General features: G+C 39.6%; 1 protein-coding gene across 2 annotated transcripts in view; it reads right to left on the bottom strand.

Moving 5' to 3' along the window:
• The window catches only part of LOC127517123 (transmembrane protein 132D), a 55,066-nt gene extending 37,159 nt beyond the window's left edge, over positions 1–17,907 (bottom strand). The window contains exons 1-2 of one of the 2 annotated variants that reach the window (XM_051902346.1): positions 17,080–17,907; positions 3,110–4,022 (exon numbers count right to left, since the gene is read on the bottom strand). In XM_051902346.1, the coding sequence (XP_051758306.1) occupies positions 3,110–4,022; positions 17,080–17,152 (986 nt within the window). In that variant the 5' untranslated portion in view covers positions 17,153–17,907. Of the gene's footprint in view, positions 1–3,109; positions 4,023–17,079 lie in introns of those variants that run through there. The other variant, XM_051902345.1, reaches the window with a different exon arrangement.
• Positions 17,908–19,218: the final 1,311 nt, after the last annotated feature.

Here is a 19,218-nt window from a genome sequence, read left to right as displayed (position 1 = left end):
GATGAAAACATTCCAGGATTTTTCTCCATATAATGGACTTCAATGGACACCAAACGGTTCAAGGTCCAAATGACAGTTTCAGTGCAGCTTCAAAGGGCTTTAAACGATACCAGACGAGGAATAAGGGTCTTATCTAGCGAAACGATCGGTCATTTTCAAAAAAAATACAACTGTATATGCTTTATATAAACAAACGTTCGCCTTCTGAGTGCATCCGCCAAAACCGCATTTCTGTATTCTCCAAAAAGCTAACGCTCTATGTCCTACGCCTTCCCTATTCAACTTATGGAAAAAATGTAACTGGCGCTGCGTTCGTTCCGTAAATTGAATAGAGAAGGCGTAGGACATACAGCGTAAGCTTTTTGGAGAATACAGAAATGCGGTTTTGGCGGAGGCACTTAGAAGGCGAACGTTTGTTTATATAAAGCATATACAGGTATATTTTTTTTTCGAAAATAACCTATCGTTTCGCTAGATAAGACCCTTATTCATTGTCTGGTATCGTCTGGTATCGTTTAAAGCCCTTTAAAGCTGCACTGAAACTGGACCTTGAACCATTTGGAGGCCATTGAAGTCCATTATATGGAGAAAAATCCTGGAATGTTTTCATCAAAAACCTTAATTTTTTTTCGACTGAAAAAAGAAAGACATGGACATCTTGGATGACATGGGGGTGAGTAAATTATCAGCAAAAGTTTATTTAAAAGTGAACTAATCCTTCAAGCCCAATACGAATGGTATATTTCCCATTTCTGCTACAGTTTCATCACCATTTAAAGCCACCAAAGTGATATCACAGCATGACATATCAAACCTCACTAAAGCTCACATCTGTTTACAGCTCAATGCTTCAAGGGCAACTGAGCAATTGTTCATTATTTGATTATAGCATCAGTTAATGAAAAGTATATATTCGCCATCTGGAACCATTTTCAAATTGATTAATGTATTTCATTCAGAAGTGTAATCATGTTTGCGTGCATTTTAAATGTTTTGAGATTACATATTAGAGAAGAGAAGAGAAGAGAAGAGAAGAGAAGAGAAGAGAAGAGAAGAAGTCTCTTGGGACAGTTGTCCTCACTGGGTTTGCAGTGACTGATGTGAGCTGTATAGAAGAGAGCTGGCCGTGGACAGACAGAGATTTAAGGTGACAGTGATTAAGTGGCAAGAGCAACAGGGCTTAGAGAAAGAGAGAGATGGTATTTCAGCAGAAAAAGCACACATGCAGGGGTAGATGAAGAAATGTGCTTCAGAGAGGAACGAACTTCACCAGGGAAGCCTGAGACAACAGAGATGGATGTTAAGAATGAAGGGGCTTAGGGGGAGGAGTAGGCCAGGACAACAGGTCCAGCTGTCCTCTTAAGACCCTAATAACATAGAAACAACCTGGCATGTGAATATAAAATGGTCCACACATGACATAAGTCAACATATATGCTCATAAATCACAGAAGTAGAGCAGCTTTACATGTAGACCATGCTTTCAGAAAGCATAGGATTGGGTGTTTTTCTCCATCATGATGGACACACTACTGAAAGTCTACAACTGGCATCTCAAATCTCCTCAGTCTTCCTAAGCTTCTTAATTTAATTTTCTGAGATTTCCCAAATTTCCTCAGTGCTGAAATCCACTGCATCACAAGCTCATCCACATCTCAATTATATTCTTTGAAGAGAATGAATTGATGTTTAGGCATCAGTGATCATCAGTGATAAGTGACATTCATTTTTGTGTACTATTCTATGAGGAACACATTTTAGAATTTCTGAATTAAAATGAAACCTTAAAATAAGGGCAAAAAGTCGGAATATCAAAGTATTACAACCCTGCATATATAATAACATTTTTAAAGGCTCATTAAAACGACTGAATGTCTTAAAAATACTTCAGTACTATTGTTTTAAGACACTAATATTTGAAAAATATTTGTCTGACAAATTGAAGTCAAGGTAATCAGATCAATATGTTTCTAGAAAATATCAGATTATTTTGTTTTTACTAGATGGCAAATTTAGTTCAGGTTGTCAAAAGGTGCAACCTTGTGTCAATCATGGTAAAAAAAAAAAGTGTTACATCAACCACCTTAATTTGAATAATTTTACTTTCATACCTAAAGAACATTTGAGAAATGTTAACACAGGCAAAGCAAGACATGGCTGGTAAACAGATTCATGAAGCTTCAAAACGTTTACAAATCTTTTGTTTTGAATAAGTTTGATTGTTTAAAACTCACCAAGACATGTGATTTTTCAACAAAGCTTTGTTACCTCATAATGTTTTAATGAAACATTTTTTATAGAATGGCAGAGTTTTCCAGTCTAAACTCTGTCAGATAGAATACGCCTGCAAAAAAATGTGTAATGGGTGGTGCTACTTTTTAATTGGTGCTTATACCACTTCACATTTTAGTATTTATTTATGTTTAGCATCATTAAATCAAACCTTTTGTTGAAAATATTATAAAAAATACTATAAAACACAGTAAAAAATGTATTCTAAATACTCTGCATATTAATTTTAAACTAGTCATTTCTCCTTGAATAAAGGTTCTGGCTAAACCCTTCCTGGCTCCTAAATGATGCTCACCTTCTCTAACCAAGCAGAGACTCTATTTAGACATGCTTTTTAAAGAACAGCATGACAACGATTGAGCAGCAAAAGCATTCAGAGAGCGAGAGAAGCAAAAAGAATGTGTTTGTGGTAGAGCATATAATCTGAGAGATTAAACGTGCATGTCTTTTTTTCCCAGCCATATAGCTAGATGATCAAATCTGCACAATGAGCTTTCCAGACTAAGTTCACAGACTTGATGACCCCAGAGTTCTGCAGTCAGAATAACAGCTCAAAATATTATTATTATCATTACATGTATTTCTCCTCTCTGCACTCATAATCTGCACTACTTCCAGAAAGGATGCTAACATCACTGGTATTTTCAGGAAAAAGGCATAATCCATTAAAATCTTGTTCCCAATTTATTGGTATATTTTTCATAATGAATTACGACTGTGGTAAGGCATTTCTGTTTAGTAGCAGCAATAGCAAGGTTGTGGGTTTGATTCCCAGGAAAAGTTACGAAATGCATAAATGTCTTTTTACAGGACTTACCTGAGGGAGAAGGTGTCCAGGTTGGCTGAGCTCCTCACGTAGACATAAAAGGAAGCAATATCAGTCTTCTTAAGGGGTTTAGAGGAGGTCTGGATGACCACAGACTCTCTCAGTCTGAGCACGGACACTGGCATGGCCCCTTGTTTGACCTGCTGGAGCCGAACACTCCCGATTCTCTGCATGGGGGTCACGGGCATGTACTCAGCCTGAGGCTGCCCAGCATTTCCACCACCCAAATCCCACCTCTTGCCCTCCTCCCCACTGGCTGTGCACGGGCCGTAAGCACTGGGTCGGGCCTGGTAATACAGTTCCACAGGGTTCCCCTGGGTTGGCCCTTGTCTTTCCCGACTGGAACTGCCCTCAACCGGGCTGAACCAGCTCGCAGGAGGGTCAACCTCTGCCATGCAGGTCCCATGTTCATTTCGGATGACACAGGAGCCACGGACCTCCTGAGTCTGCCAGAAGGCATACACAGTCACGCATGGCAACTCATCTTTTGTTTCTTTTTCTTTCTCTCCTCTGTCCCAGTCTCTCCCAGCTACGTAGAACAGGACTCGCACTTTGGGAGAAGATGAATAGACCCACCGGGTCAGGACAAAGGACTGGACTCTCCAATTGAGGGTGAAAACTGGTGGTGAGGGCCGGAATAACTGCACCGACTGCACTAAGTCCAGGGGGATCTCCTGTTTGGTTGAGAGTGGGCCGTAGCTGGCATTGATAACTGGGAGACGTCCCGCTTGGAGCATGACAAATGGCTGTGTGTGGCTCTGCATGCTGGAATTGCGCATGATGTCCTGTCCTGCTTCTTTTAGTAGGAAGTATTCAGCATCCCATACCTGATAAGTTACGGGAAGGAACAACGGATATGGGGTGGAGGATTTGGTGGCATCGGAGATCTCCTGACTGTCCAGCTCTGCAAGAGAACAAAGACACAAATGAAAAAGGAAAGAATTTAGTTTAAGCGAGATGTGTAATGTTGTCTTCATTCCATACAGTGTGTCTACATAGTCCTGTGTGTGCACCACCAAAATGGTGGATGTTGCTTACGAACATACAACCATGGAAACTGATCTCAGAAGCTAAGCAATTTTCAGTCAAGACAAGTCAATTTTATTTGTATAGTGCTTTTCATAATACACATTGCACAAAGCAGCTTTACATAAAATCGTGACGTTAATGTTTGTAATATGATTGGATTTGCTCTCTCTCTCTATATAAATAGTGAATATTCCTTATATAAAATAGTGAATATATCTCTTTATGCGAGTGTACTGTGTGTGTGTGAATAAAGTTGGATGGGATATATATCCATCTTTATAAATAAAGCTGTGCTAATATAGTTTACAATTTTGTGACAGCAGCTGAGATTTTCTGTATATACAGTATACTGCTTTACATGAGTATACTAACAGGTAAAGTAGGATGTATTATATTTTTTGACTATATAACATTCAAGCTGTTTAGATTTGCTATATAGTACATATATTAACACGAGTGTACTGTATGTATCTGGGTAAGGTTGGACATACGTACAGTTGTATAATTACTTATAGTAATTTATAATTATGAAATGTAATGTTTTGTTCAATTTAAAACAATTTGTTGTAATGACAAGCCTAATAACTATTTGGTGATATGTATCACTAACACAGTTAAAGGGATAGTTCAGCCAAAAATGAAAATTACCCCATGATTTACTCATCCTCACCATCCTAGGTGTATATGACATTCTTCTTTCAGATGAATACAATCGGAGTTATATTAAATAATGTCCAGACTAATCCATGCTTCATAATGGGAATGGATGGTGGCCCAAATTCAAAAGACAGAAGACCTCAAGACTTTAGCTTTGTTGAAGCAACCCAGATATTCACAAGAAATCAGCATTTTAACACTAATAAAATGTAGAGAATAGCTCAAACAATACGCTTCTTCACGTAGATTTCCTTTGCTGTACACAACTTGGTTCTCGTGAGACTAGCATATTCTCACCGGAACTCACACTGCGCCTGCGTCCTACGTCATAAGCTGGGACGGCACTCTCTCGTGAACGCTGCATAGGACAATTAGCGGAAGCTAGAGATTACACTTTATAAAGTTTTAAATATGGATATTTTTCTTACACAAACTCATTGCTTCACTTTAGAAGGCCTTTATTAACCCCCTGGAGCCGTGTGGACTTCTTTTATAATGGATGGGTGCATTTTTTCTGTCTTTAGAATTTGAGACACCATCCACTCCCATTATAAAACATGGATTATCCTGGACATTATTTAATATAACTCTGATTGTATTCGTCTGAAAGAAGAATGTCATATACACCTAGGATGGCTTGAGGGTGAGTAAATAATGGGGTAATTTTCATTTTTGGGTGAAATATCCCTTTAAGCGATGCAAAAGACAGGTTAAAAGTTGGATGGGACACCGCCATGAATACCAGGTGCTGTAAGTCTCTGCATTCAGCCCGATATGCTGGAATAGGCTCCAGCATCCCTGCAACCCCTACATAGAACAATGGTCTGAAGAACAGCTGGATGGCTGTTCTGGATGTCTATAATGCCGATGTTTTTTCATATTAAATTTACACTCCTTTCACATTTATGATTTTTGTACCATTATATCACATGTACTGGCCCTTTTATGACATTTAAATCACACTAAGAAATGCATGTTTGTATCATAGCAACATTTCTGGCATGAAAATATTCAGAATCTCCCAATTTAAATCTCTCAGCCTGCAACACTGCCACTCTGCCTACACCACTGCCTGTTTTGGATCAAATTTAGCAGTCATTTAAGTAAGGATTTCACAATTTTTTCCACAGTCCACAGTAGGTCAACATTCTTTGTAATGTTAATCATACAACAGAGGTCATTCAGTAAATCACAGATAATTTCCTCAAAATTATTTTTAATTCTAATGAAACTTTATAGAATGTAAGAAAGTTGCTCTGAGATGAACAATACTGTGTTCGACAAACAGAAAATTTTCAAATATGTTTGTCCAAATATGTTTTTCAATAATTCATCCTTTCTGTTATAATTTTCAAGCAAGCAAACATATTTTTATTGTTTTACATGAGAAGTGTGCTTGTGCAATATTTCTTTAAAATAAATGCCACTTAGTTTGATACTTCATTATATGGCAAAGGCTCATTCATAAATTTTTGCAGCCAATTAATGCTAGCTTGCATCAGTAATTAATAAAGTGCTGTCATTAAAAACATCTTATCATATGTTCACAAGAAAACTATTGGTAGAGTGACATTTCCACTGCAAGATTGGGCTTCAAACATAGAACAGCTAAAATAAAATGCACTGTGGAGATTTTCTTGAACTTTCATATTTTTTTGCAATATATGGTTAAATAAAATAAAATAACTATGCACTGTATGAAGACCAGTTGTATGATGATGATTTTGAAAGGCAATACTGTCTTTAATATTTCTGATTCATTAACCAACTTGACTTAACTCAACTTGAGCATGAAAGGCATATTTGTCAAATATAAAATAAAGAGAGCTCTATTAATGCCCTGGTCTGCTACCAGATATGGAAATATGAATATTACATTTACTAAGATTGAAACCAAATACCAAATGTAAATCTGCAATATTGCATCCAATGCAGCCTATTTTAATCCACCCAAGCTTCAGCCACTTTCATCTTATAGGCACAATATCAATTCAGTATTCTAGTATATCCATGAAAAACTCCTGTGGATTGGTAAACTCAGAGAAGTCTGAGATCCAACATTGTGTTATATGCCAGTAAAAAAAAAAAAAAAAGTAAACTCCAAAAACATGGATGAGCTCAAAAGAGACCAAAATTCCTGGAAATAATTTTTAAAAAAAGCAGATTGAGTCGTAGGGTCATGCAGTCATTTACAGCTGAAGCAGTGACAGAACATGCAAAGGAGAAAAGATTAATCTGAATTGGATAAAATTCTGCCTGACTGACATTGTCATTAAAATTGTTCTTTTTCTGTGCTTTGCACAGTTGTTTGGGGGGAGTAAGTGAAGTGATTTCTACACAAATTGTGTATGATCTTACAAACATAATTCCAAACAAACAAGCAAAACATTCGTAGTGCAGGAAAAAGTATGGGAACATTTTTTTTCCCCTGCAGAACACACAGACGCACACACACACACAGGTTTATTTTGCTATCAGAGTGAGGACATTCCACAGGCGTAATGGTTTTTATTCTATTCTACATTCTATCCCCCTGCACTACCCCTACTCATCACTACAACCTACCCATCACAGAAAACATTCTGCATTTTTACATTTTTAATAAAACATTGTTTATTAACAATGTCTCCATTTTAACACCTATTTGCCACCTGATGTCACCTGTTGGAGTTTGGGTTCCTTGCCGCTGTTGCCTTTAGCTTGCTTAGTTGGGGTCACTTGACATTTGATATTCAACAGTGCTTTGATCTGCCTGCATTGACACCATTTTCTTTAAGAGCTGCTGTGCAGCCAAAATTATATACCAGTTATCACTGTAAAGCTGCTTTGACACAATCTGCATTGTAAAAAGCTCTATATAAATAAAGGTGACTTGACTTGACTTGACGTGAGTATGTTTTTAAAGCTATTTTAAATATGAGGACTCATGAAATGTCCTCATATTTCATGTTTATGTCATAATACCAGTGTAATACCCATGTCATTATACAAATTTGTGTCCTCAAAAATCACACACGCACACACACAACAACAACACTGAACTTCATGGAACCTCAAAAAAAGAAAAGAAAAGAAAAAAGAAAAGAAAGGTTTGAAACGACATGAGGGTAAGTAAATGATGATTTTTTTTTACTTCGGTGTAATCTATGTCTCTGACTGTCACTCAGATCATATTTCATGATCAGTTGATGCACCAACACACAACATTTGGATTCATAACATCAACTGCTTCAAAGGAAAAAAAAGAATATCCCTCAAAATACTATTTGTGGAATCGAGACACTGAAAACACACACTTTCCTTTAATGCTTTATCTTTTATTTTATTTTTCATTTTTAAACAGTACACTTTCTCCTAATCTCTGTAGAATTAACTTCACACTCGTTATGCTACTACTACTTAAGAACATCTAAGAGCAAGGTTACGTTTTTGAGCACAAATGTTAAATTATGTTTTCTTTTCAAGGGAACTTGCATTGCGTCAAAGAAGCTGTGGGAACGCCTCTGCGTGATTGCGTCGTAAAGTGCATGTGAAATCAGTCCAGTGGTGTGACCTGAACCTTCTGTGCCTTCAGCAAGCGCTCTCTGTTGAAATCGTGTGTCTTATTTGTTGTTGTCTCTCAAGTTATATATCATTCATATATAAGTACACTATGGCGAACAAACAGCAATTTAAGCAGTGTGTTCCTCCCTGCCCTTGTTTCATCACGGGTGGAGATACACACAAGCTTTGTGTTGTTTGTTTGGAAGCGGAGCATGCTCAGGCAGCCCTTCGAGGGGGCTGGTTGTGAGCATTGCGATATGCTGTCTATGAAGACACTCCGCTCCCTCTGGGCGCTCTTTGAGGAGGGCGCCTTGGCTCGCGTTCCCCTGAAACAGCATGGTTATGGGGCGGCAGCAGGTCAGGTCAGGCAGCTGCATGTTTGCTAACTATGGCTGTGTTGCAAGCTTATCAAGCTGGCCTGCTTAAAGATCATGATGAGGGCGAGGAAGTGAGCCATGTGAGCTTAGAAAAGCTACAGACTTATCTCTCTGTTCTACTAAGGAGACAGACAAATCCATTGGCCGTTCTATGGCAGCCTTGGTAGCTACGGAGAAGCATTTATGGCTCAACCTATCAGACATCAAGGATAGGGAAAAGAGCTTTCTTTTGGATGCCCCAATCTCTCCTCCTGGCCTCTTCAGCGATTCAGTTAATACAGTCTTTGAGAGGTTTCAGGAGACAAAAAAGCAGGCAGCGGCTTTCTAAAAGTGGAAAGTGGACTGGAGCAGTCCCAGCCGAGTATGAGCTCCTTGCATAGGGCACAACAGAAGATGAGTGTCACCATCCGAGCATCGCCACCCATCGCCACAGATCATTATTTGCGAAGGCTTCGGCAAAGAAGTCCTGAGGCCAGTGGCGTTGGGCTTCTGAGGGCAGTCCCCTCCGGGGCAAGTCGGAGTTCATCTCATTATACGGTGCCCGTCTCCCCTCTGTGCCCTCAGGGGGCCATTCTGCCAACCCTGCCACCTCGTGTGCTTCAAGGTGCAGCGGTTCTCATCAAACATATGTCTCAGTGTTCGCCCGGAAACGTAGCGGCGCTGGGACGTTTGCTCCCTCTGAGGAGGTGCCAGTTCGGTTGTTCCCTGCTGGTTCGCTGCTTCAGGGCACCTCACTGGAGGGTACAGAATTCAGTTTGAGTCACGCCCGCCCAGGTTCAGCGGGGTCTTTTCCACAGTGGTCAGCCCCAAGCAGGCTCTGGTTATGAAACAAGAGGTACAGACTCTTTTGCGAAAGGAGGCTATAGTTCCTCTTCCCAGCAGAGAGTCTGGGTTTTACAGCTGGTACTTCATCGTTCCAAAGAAGGTCAGAGGACTGGTTTGTCACGATAGATCTAAAGGATGCATACTTCCACGTCTCCATCCTTCCTCAGCACAGGAAGTTTCTCAGGTTCACTTTCGGGGGTGAAGCATACCAGTAGCGGGTTCTTCCGTTCTGCCTAGCTTTATCTCCCCACATGTTCACAAAATGCATGGATGCAGCTCTGGCTCCGTTGAGACTCCAGCGCATTCGCATATTGAACTACATAGATGATTGGCTCATTCTGGCACAGTCAAGACAGTTAGCGGTTCAGCATCAAGATGCTGTTCTCGCTTAGATGAAAGTGTTGGAGTTGAGGCTAAATACTATACCTTTTGGCCTGCTGTACATGAGACCCTTGCAGTGGTGGCTCAAAACCAAGGGGTTCTCCTCGAGGGGAAACCAATTTTGCGTGATCAAGGTCACGCGGCGATGCTTTCGTGCTTGTGTTGTGGAAAAAACCTTGGTTTCTTTCCCAAGGGCCAGTGTTGGGAGCTCCTTGTTGTCGCGTAATGTTTACGATGGATGCAAAACTTTTGGATGTGTGTTCCTGGCACTCAAACACTTCCTCCCAGAGCTGAGGGGCCATCGTGTGTTGGTCCGCACAGACAACACAGCGGTGGTCTCATATATAAAATATCAAGGGGGTCTGCGCTCACACCCATTATGCAGATTGGCACACCAGATCCTCTTGTGGGCCCAAGGGAAACTGCTGTCACTAAGAGCAGTCTACATCCCAAGGCGCCTGAATCAGGGGGAGTTCAAGAGACGGGGACGGGGATGGGGACGGGGTCCGTTTGTTGTTAGTAGCCCTGTTCTGGTCGCACTGAGTGTGGTTCTCGGACCTAGTGTCTCTCCTCAACGGCTCTCTTTGGGAGATTCCTGTCAGGAGAGACCTTCTCTCTCAGGCGAGGGGCTCACTTCTTCACCCCCGCCCTGAGTTATGGAGACTGTGGGCTTGGCCTCTGAGGGGGCCCAGCCCGTAGATTCAGGTCTCTTTGTAGAGACCATACCCCATTCCAGAGCACCCTCCACTAGGAGGCTGTATGCCCTGAAGTGGAAAGTGTTCACTTCATGGTGCAGGAGTCACATGCTAGACCCAGCTCACTGCCCAGTTGGTTCAGCACTTCAGTAGTTTTTGCAGGATCGATTCTCTGCAGGGTTATCCCCATCCACCTTGAAGGTGTATGTGGTGGCCATTGCTGCTTACCACACTCCTTTAGATGGTATGTCTGTTGGGAGACACCCATGGGTAACTCGCTTCCTTCGTGGCACTCTGAGGCTAAGGCCTACGGCACAGTTGAGGGTGCCAACATGGGATTTGGCCATAGTTTTGGAAGGCCTGTCCTTGGCTCCCTTTGAGCCTATTGAGGAGGTTCCTGAGAAGTTCCTTACTCTCAAGACCGTGTTCCTGATTGCTATTTCATCTTTCAAAAAAATTGGAGACTTACAAGCACTGTCGGTATCTCCCTCCTGCCTTGAGTTTGCACCTGGCATGGTGAAAGCCTTTTTGTTTCCTAAGCAAGGTTATATTCCTAAGGTTCCCACTAATGTGGCAAGCCCTATGATGCTGCAGGCCTTTTGTCCGTCTCCATTTAAAACCCCAGAACAGGAGAAGCTAAATCTGCTCTGCCCAGTTAGGGCGTTAGATGCTTACGTCCACAGAGCTGTCCTGTGGCGTAAACCAGATCAACTCCGTGTTTGTTTCGGGTCACCTAAGAAAGGGTATCCTGCATCTTATGAATCGGCCGGGCCAACCTTCACCTCTTATGGTCCAGGCCCACTCAACTCTGAGTATGGGCGCTTCTAAAGCTTTGCTCTCAGGAGTTTCCCTACAAGAAGTGTGTGATGCGGCAGAATGGTCCTTGCTGCACACGTTTGTGAGGTTTTACAACCTGGATCTGGCCTCGACCGCGGGGTCAGGGGTGCTCTCGTCTAGGTGTGCGCTGATGATTTCACACAGACAGGCACTTGTTACTATGATGGCGTGGGTATTGAGGTTCCCACAGCTTCTTCGATGCAGCGTGAGTTCCCTTGAAAGGGAACGTCTCAGGTTACGTACGTAACCATGGTTCCCTGAGAAGGAAAACGAGATGCTGTGTCACTTTGCCATACTCCCTGCATGTCTGTGACTGACTTGCTTCATCCTATCAGAAGCTAGCGCGGTTTGGTTCAGGTGTGCTTATAGTTTCCTGGTCATGACATCACCTGCCTATGACGTTCTGTCACGCCCTTGGACTGATTTCACATGAGCTTCACGACGCAATCACGCAGAAGCATTTCCACAGCTTCTTCGACGCAGCGTCTCATTCCCTATCAGGGAACCGTGGTTACATATGTAACCTGAGATGGTTTCTGTAGTGTTTTAAGTTTAAATGCTTTGTTCATGTCAAAATATCTGAGCAGATAATGTGTATATTTGTTAGAGAATTTATGTGTGGTGAGCTGTTTGTTTCAGATGTTTTACATTTGTGTGAGATTCTTTAGTTCTGAGCATTTGGCTTTGAGTTCATATAAAGGTTTCTCTGCTACCCATCAGCAGGACTGGATGCATCAGCATCAGCAGTTGTGCAGGTCAATAGGTCAACATCCATTCTATTTACCCTCCATTTCAGCAAATGACATAGATAACATCTGGTTGGATTCAGCTCTAAATCCGTAAGTATGATGGGCTAATAAGCCTGCTAGCCACACATAGGGGAAACAGTGTTAAGGTTGCGTGCTAAGCACTGAGATAAATGCTCAGTACGTTTGATGTGCGTGTTTAAACACTGAGATAAATGCTCAGTACGTTTAAACACTGAGAAAAATGCTCAGTATGTTTAATGTGTGTTTTTAAAGTGCCCCTTTTATGCCTTTTTTAAGGTTCCTAATATTGTTTTGGGAGTCTCCTACAACAGGTTTACATGCATGCAATGTCAAAAAACACTTTCGTTTTCTCATAATATACATTTAATTTCACCTCAGTTCATAAACGATTTGTTAGAAGCAGTTCAAAGAATCAGTCTCTCTAAACCTCTCCTTTCTGTGAGCCTACACTGCTCAGAGTGGTCAGATGGCCCTTTGTGATTGGTCCACTGCGCGCCTATTGCCATAACTGAATGACAGCTATCAATTCACAAGACATTGTATATAACGTCGAGCCAGAGTCCGGCGATGAAACGTCTGAAGTTGTCAATCAACCAGAAACTGATTCACAATCACGACTGGAGTAGGACGTTTCTCTATGGTAAGTGTCACCTTAGTTTGCGTTATTTATAAGATGTGATAGCACTTATATCACAGTATAGTCTTATATCACAGTATAGTCACTGTTATACTTTATGTAGCTGCACCTCTGGGAACTGTTTCAGAATGCCAAGCGAAGCTGAAAACCTCTAACATAAGATAAACATTTAGGCCAGATGTGTACACAGACTTTTTCGTTATAACTATTAACAAAGTAAAAAATGGCTATATTATTGTTTGACATTACAATGCATCTTAACATCCTATTACAATACAGATAGAGCTCCACTCTACTGTAATAATAAAAACACAGAGGAAAAAAAAGTTTGTTTTACAGTTATGTAAGCGAACCGGGCCCACAACTATGTTGTAAACTCCTACGTTAGCCGAGCACAAACGTGAATAGCTGATAATGCATTAGACTCTGTAAACAAAAGTTGTGCTCCATCCTTGATCATTACTCCAAGTAATAAGACAAACAAGCTGCATTAATCGACACATTTTAGACAATATTGGACCCACATCTGAATAGCAGTACTACAGAAACGTGAGTTAGCCAGTTAGCAGTAGACATACAGACTATTGGGTGTATGTTACACAATGTAACATACAAAACTACGAATTTTGAATGATCACTAGAAAATATAAACATCAATTATTATTCATACTTAGAGATTGAGATTCAGAGGAGCAAGCTGGTCCAAATAAACTGGGCATTGATCCATATTTTAAGACCAAGCGTTTTGTGAATCCTGCGTTAAACTCCCCGAGGTTTGAGAAGCAGTTGTCAGTAAAATGACGGGAACACAACAAAAGATTCTACTGCTGTGGTATTGTTGAAAAAATAAATTTTCCCTGGTGCAATAAGTGCAATAAGTGGGGGGGCAATATGCTAATGTTTCGTTGTGACATCACAACGAAACGGCTTGGGATTCGTTTTACAAACGACTCGTTTAATTGACTCAGAGTTGACTCTTACTTTTGAGAGACAATAACTTTAAATGCACTTAGTTAACTAATGGGACCTTATTGTAGTACTAATGAAACATCAATAGCAGGTTTGAGAGCAGATATAATTAATTCTATTTTGATTTCACCCTCCACAAATATTCTTGAAAATATATAGTAAAATCAATCACATTCTATCCATCCATGCATTATCCATCAGTACACGCTAAGAAAGCATTCTGCTGTCTGTATGTGCTCAGCCATGTGGCTTTAACAGCAAAAGTGGTGTGGTGTTCTAGATCAGGGCTTCTCAACTGGTTTTGCTTCAAGACCCAGAGCGTATATTTGAAATCAATTGAAAAATTTGATAACATTGAAAAAAGCAGTGCGTTTCACCACCATGCTGTGAAAATACAGTAAAAAGACTCAGAGGACTACAAACAGTAGCTGACAGCACAGATGTGTTTCCCTTTGAGACACATCAACAGTTGCCTCTTTTCTTTCAAATACCTCAAACTTCTTCAAGTAAAACTGGAGATGACACTCTTTCTTGCTATGACACCTTAACACCTCACTTTAAGTCTAAAAAAAGGATTAAAAAATGTTTACTTATTATAATTTTTTTAATTAAAAGTTTAACACATTCACTTAATGTTTAAGGAAAGAAGTTTGTAAGTTTAGTAAATTGGCATTACATTATTTCTGTTAAATGACCTTTCTATTACAAGTGGTAAAAACTGCTTGTCAAAGACATGATTGGTTTTGTGTATCAAACACAAAAGGCCCATTTACACCAAGAACGATAAAGATATCTAAAACGATAACTATAGCGTCCACACCAGCGGATATCGATCAGTTTATTCCAAGCATGCACTGCAGTTTATGTCGTCTTAAATGCTCACCAGGATGTGCTCAAGCTCTTTAAAGCAGGATGGATTGTGATTGGCTATGAATGCTTTTATCGTTCATCAGCTGGAGGAGAAAAAAAAAAAAAAAGTGATTCCAACCATATAGTTTCTCTGTGCTGTTGTCTTTATAGTTGTAGTGTGGACTCTGCTATTCTTTTATATTTAGAACAATTTTTAGAACTATATCTTTATTGTTATCACTATATTTTTGTCCTTAGTGTGAATGGGCCTTAATTCATATTTACATTTTCCAAAGTTTAGAGTTCTTTGAGGAATTTTTAATATATAATGTTTTGTTTATCTTTTGATTAAGCAAATGCAATTAATTACAAAATAATTCAATGCAGCAGTTATAGCGCCATTTACGCTCCAGGATGTGCAAGGACAGATGGCAGAGCAGAGACCATTCACACTGACCAATTGGGGCTTTAATGCTGGAAGACTTTGGTACTGAAGACATAAATATAATGTTACGACAGCTGTTAGTACATAGCAGATACTTTCTGTGATTATACTACATTATCACATTGTCAACAAGCAAGCTTGCACGCTACTTTTTAAGTCAGCACCAACCTTTATAATACATCCTTAATGCCAAATGTCACCACATTAAACTGTAAGAACGTGACTTAAGGCTTGAAGTGGGAAACTGATGGGGTCTAATGAAGTCTAACACAGATGGTAAACATTTAACAGTATATCAATAGACAATATTGAAATGAATGTAAAACATATGCCAGCATACTGTATAACTATGGCACATATAGAGTCATTTGATATCAGTCTAATTTGTTACATCCTAAAGAAATATGACTGAAAAAGTAAGTTAATGCATGGGCAGCAACTATATGAACATTAAGCAAGTCATCATACTGGGTCTATTGAATGCAAGCAAGGATTTTGATAACTTTCCCTCCTTTTGCTCTTTTCCATCATCATTATTCATCCTGTATGGTTTGTCTGCTTGAACTTTTCAAACAAATCTATAAAATTGTTATGAACACATTTCAGTGACTGAAGCTGTTGCACTGCACCATCACAGACACTGAGTTAAACAAACGGTACTGTAACGTTGAACATTTTATTGGCCAAGTGCTTTTCTGAAAGGGCTTGATTATTTTGCTTCTTTTGGAACAAGTTTTGTTGGTAGAGACATAAAATATATAAATTAACTGGACAAATTTTGTCTGAAAAATGACTCAATATTAACTTTTGAAGTTGTTGTATAAAAGCATATATATTTAATCAGTACAATAATAGCACAATTGCTTGCGTGATACTGTTTCCTTTTATATCTTCTCGTGTGCAACAACATAGAAGTGATCCTAAAACATCTTAAAACACCATTAAAGAGAGAGAACACACACGGCACAGATGTCTCAGCCCCTGTGAATGAGTGAAGCTGTAGAAACACTGTTTCTGGGACAGGATGAGCACTAATCCTATGCAGACCATGCCTTGAGAAACAAGCACTCACTACAAGAAAAAAAAAGTACAGAAAGGATTGAGACAGATGAGAGAAATGGGAATCTAAAGAATGAGAAGTGAGCAAAGACCTTTGAGGAAAGGTTGGAAATGGTTCTGTATCCAATAATGCCCTTAAAACTTCTTTGAAAAATCTGTTTTATAGGGATTTAAACTTTATCATGCTTTTATCCAGAATGTTTAAGGTCTTAAAAATAGTTTCTGCAGATAAGTAGGCCTACCTTACAGATACAGATATAACATATAGATTCATGTATGTCAGAAGGATCATGCCCATTCATAAGATGGTGCATGCCAGTATATAAAAATGCATGGGAAATAGCTTTTACTCAGTTAATTTAATATAATTTCGACTGATCTACTACACTGTTGTACAATTTTAATCAAACAAACTGTACTGTTTGAACCTGTATACTGTGCAGTAAGAAGGTTTTAAAGTGTTTGGGCCAAACATTTGACAATTGATTATACATTTGATTTGTTTTAAACCATCAAATTTTCATGCTACATTAATTTTATGAAATATAACTATACAGTAATAAGTCTCACCAAAAAAAAAAAAAAAAAGGGATTTGTCTCTGAAACTGAAAAAAAAAAAAAAAAAAAAAAAGTGGAATGGAACACAATTAACCCTTGAAGTATAGGATAAAATTCCTTTTCTGGAATCTGGCCATTAATAGAATGATTAGATTTAAATAGCCTGTCTAAAACGAAACTCGAGTCACCCATTTTTTCTTTTATGTAAAGATTCTGAATGCTCCTGAGGAATTACAAACCCCTTTCACTTCCTAAATACAGTATAATACCATTTACAATGACAAAAACATTATGATTGAGCTCTTCCAACTTGACTAGAAATCCACATACCTTGAGTGACAGCCGTGATTATCGTTGCCAATAATATCTGCAGAATCCGCCATAGGTGAGAATAGACGCTCATTTTGGCCACAGGGGTTATCTATGATATGTCCCATTAACGTTTCTGGCATTTATGAACCCTACACAGGAGAGACAGAGGAGCGCATTTGGTCCGTCGGCATCATGATGCTGTTTTACCTGTGGAATCTTCACCTGTGCACGCGCTCCACAGACTATGAAGAGCTGCACACTTCTGAATAATTCATTCCAATTGGAAGGGCGGCACGTGTGTCAAAACCTAACTGGTATCTTTAGCGAGATGTATTAGTTTAGAACACATTTTGTTGATCTTCTCTAAATTAATGCACAGCTTTCCATTATAATCCAATGAAAGAAAGGTAACATTTCAGTTTTCTCTTGTTTGATAACTGTCGCTGACTTCATACGTCCTGTTGTGGTCTCGTCCGTGTAGAAACTAGTGTCCTGACAGCGCGAAACACTCCAGTAATCTGTCCGCCAGTCACCCATTGCGAGCTCTACATCCTCAGCAGTCCAGAGCACGAGCGACAGGATTTACCTGCTAACAGTGAATTAAACACGAGACAGGCAGTGAGAGTCATGCGATTAACTGCTCAACACAGTGCGTATACAACCAGAAAGAGGTTGAATATGTTTGTGTTATTCATATCATATTACATGACAAAATTTGTAGTGTAACAGTGTGAAATAGTACACGTAAAAAACACCAAAAGTTTCTCTTAAATCTCAGTAAATCAGCCTGTGCTGTGGTTGTGGAATGACAGTGACATCCCGTGGTCATGTTTGAGACTACATTTAGTTCAGTTTTTTTTTTTTTTAATCAGAAGGCCTCCTAAATGAGGTTTACAAAACATTTTTACAACCCTGCGCTGGCAATATATATATATATATATATATATATATATATATATATATATATATATATATATATATATATATATTAATGTTGTGCATGCTATTATCAGCTTTGATCTTTTCCCCAGAACAACCAGTTAATTTCTGAAATAATTTGAAATTAGTCCTATATAAAGTCGACATTGAATTACATTGAATTACAGAACCAGCACCACATGCAAATTTCTGGACGGATCTTTTCTGTGTGAAATTGTATCTTGGACTTGTGTTTTGTTCAATTTTGTCCTCTTTACCTACCTACTGTATATCCAATTTCATTGATTATGTTAGACAAGGTGCTATAATGTGGTGAGTCTCAGAAATAAGGGTTGAGATCTAAATGAGCTTTAAGTGGCTCTTGTTCACTCATCAAAAGTGAATGTGGATGGAAGCCATACTTACTATATAGTTTTTAGAAGCAATAGAATCGTGATGAACAAAGAAAAAAGAAATGTTATTCCATGAAAATCCTTCTGCTGCAGCTCTCAAATGTCATTTACGTTATTGTCAAATGATTCCTCAATATTTTGCAAGACTCTCAGTGTGCAGAACTCTACCATTTTTAAAAAGACGGCCCACTACAAGAAGAAATCAACTGGACTTCACTCATTGATCACACTTTCACCTTTTTTTCCTTTTTTATTTTGAAAGTTTGATGCAGCATGCATTCAGTCAGTCAGGTGAAAACCATTAAACAAATACAAACATCACTTTAAGAGCACAAGTAGATGCAGTCAAGTACAAAACAAGATTTAGCACACAGGATTTAAAGGTGCCGTAGAACACATTTTCAAAAGATGTAATATAAGTCTAAGGTGTCCCCTGAATGTGTCTGTGAAGTTTCAGCTCAAAAAACGTCTCAGGTTACATATGTAACCATGGTTCCCTGAGAACAGGGAATGAGACTCTGCGTTTGCAAACGCTATGGGGAACGTCACGTGACTCGGTGTCTGAAAGCCAACTATCCAATAACTCCAATGCCTATTGGCCGGCGACAGCCTATGACGTCCCTACTTCCTCAGAGGTCCTACAGAAGCTGCTAAGGCGTCTGGAACAAGCTTTTCCGAAGAGAAAGCGATCCCTTTAAGGGAATGTGGCCAAGGAACCGAAGGGAACCTCGGCCAGTCACTAAAGGGGAATGAAGTCACCCCCAATGCCACCAGGGAGGCCAACCTGGTCTGTCACGAGACAAACTTAGTCTTGGCCAATCCTGTC

Source organism: Ctenopharyngodon idella, chromosome 8 (assembly GCF_019924925.1).
Source record: "Ctenopharyngodon idella isolate HZGC_01 chromosome 8, HZGC01, whole genome shotgun sequence".
Classification (NCBI taxonomy): Eukaryota; Metazoa; Chordata; class Actinopteri; order Cypriniformes; family Xenocyprididae; genus Ctenopharyngodon; species Ctenopharyngodon idella.
This window is presented reverse-complemented; position numbering and strand designations above follow the sequence as displayed.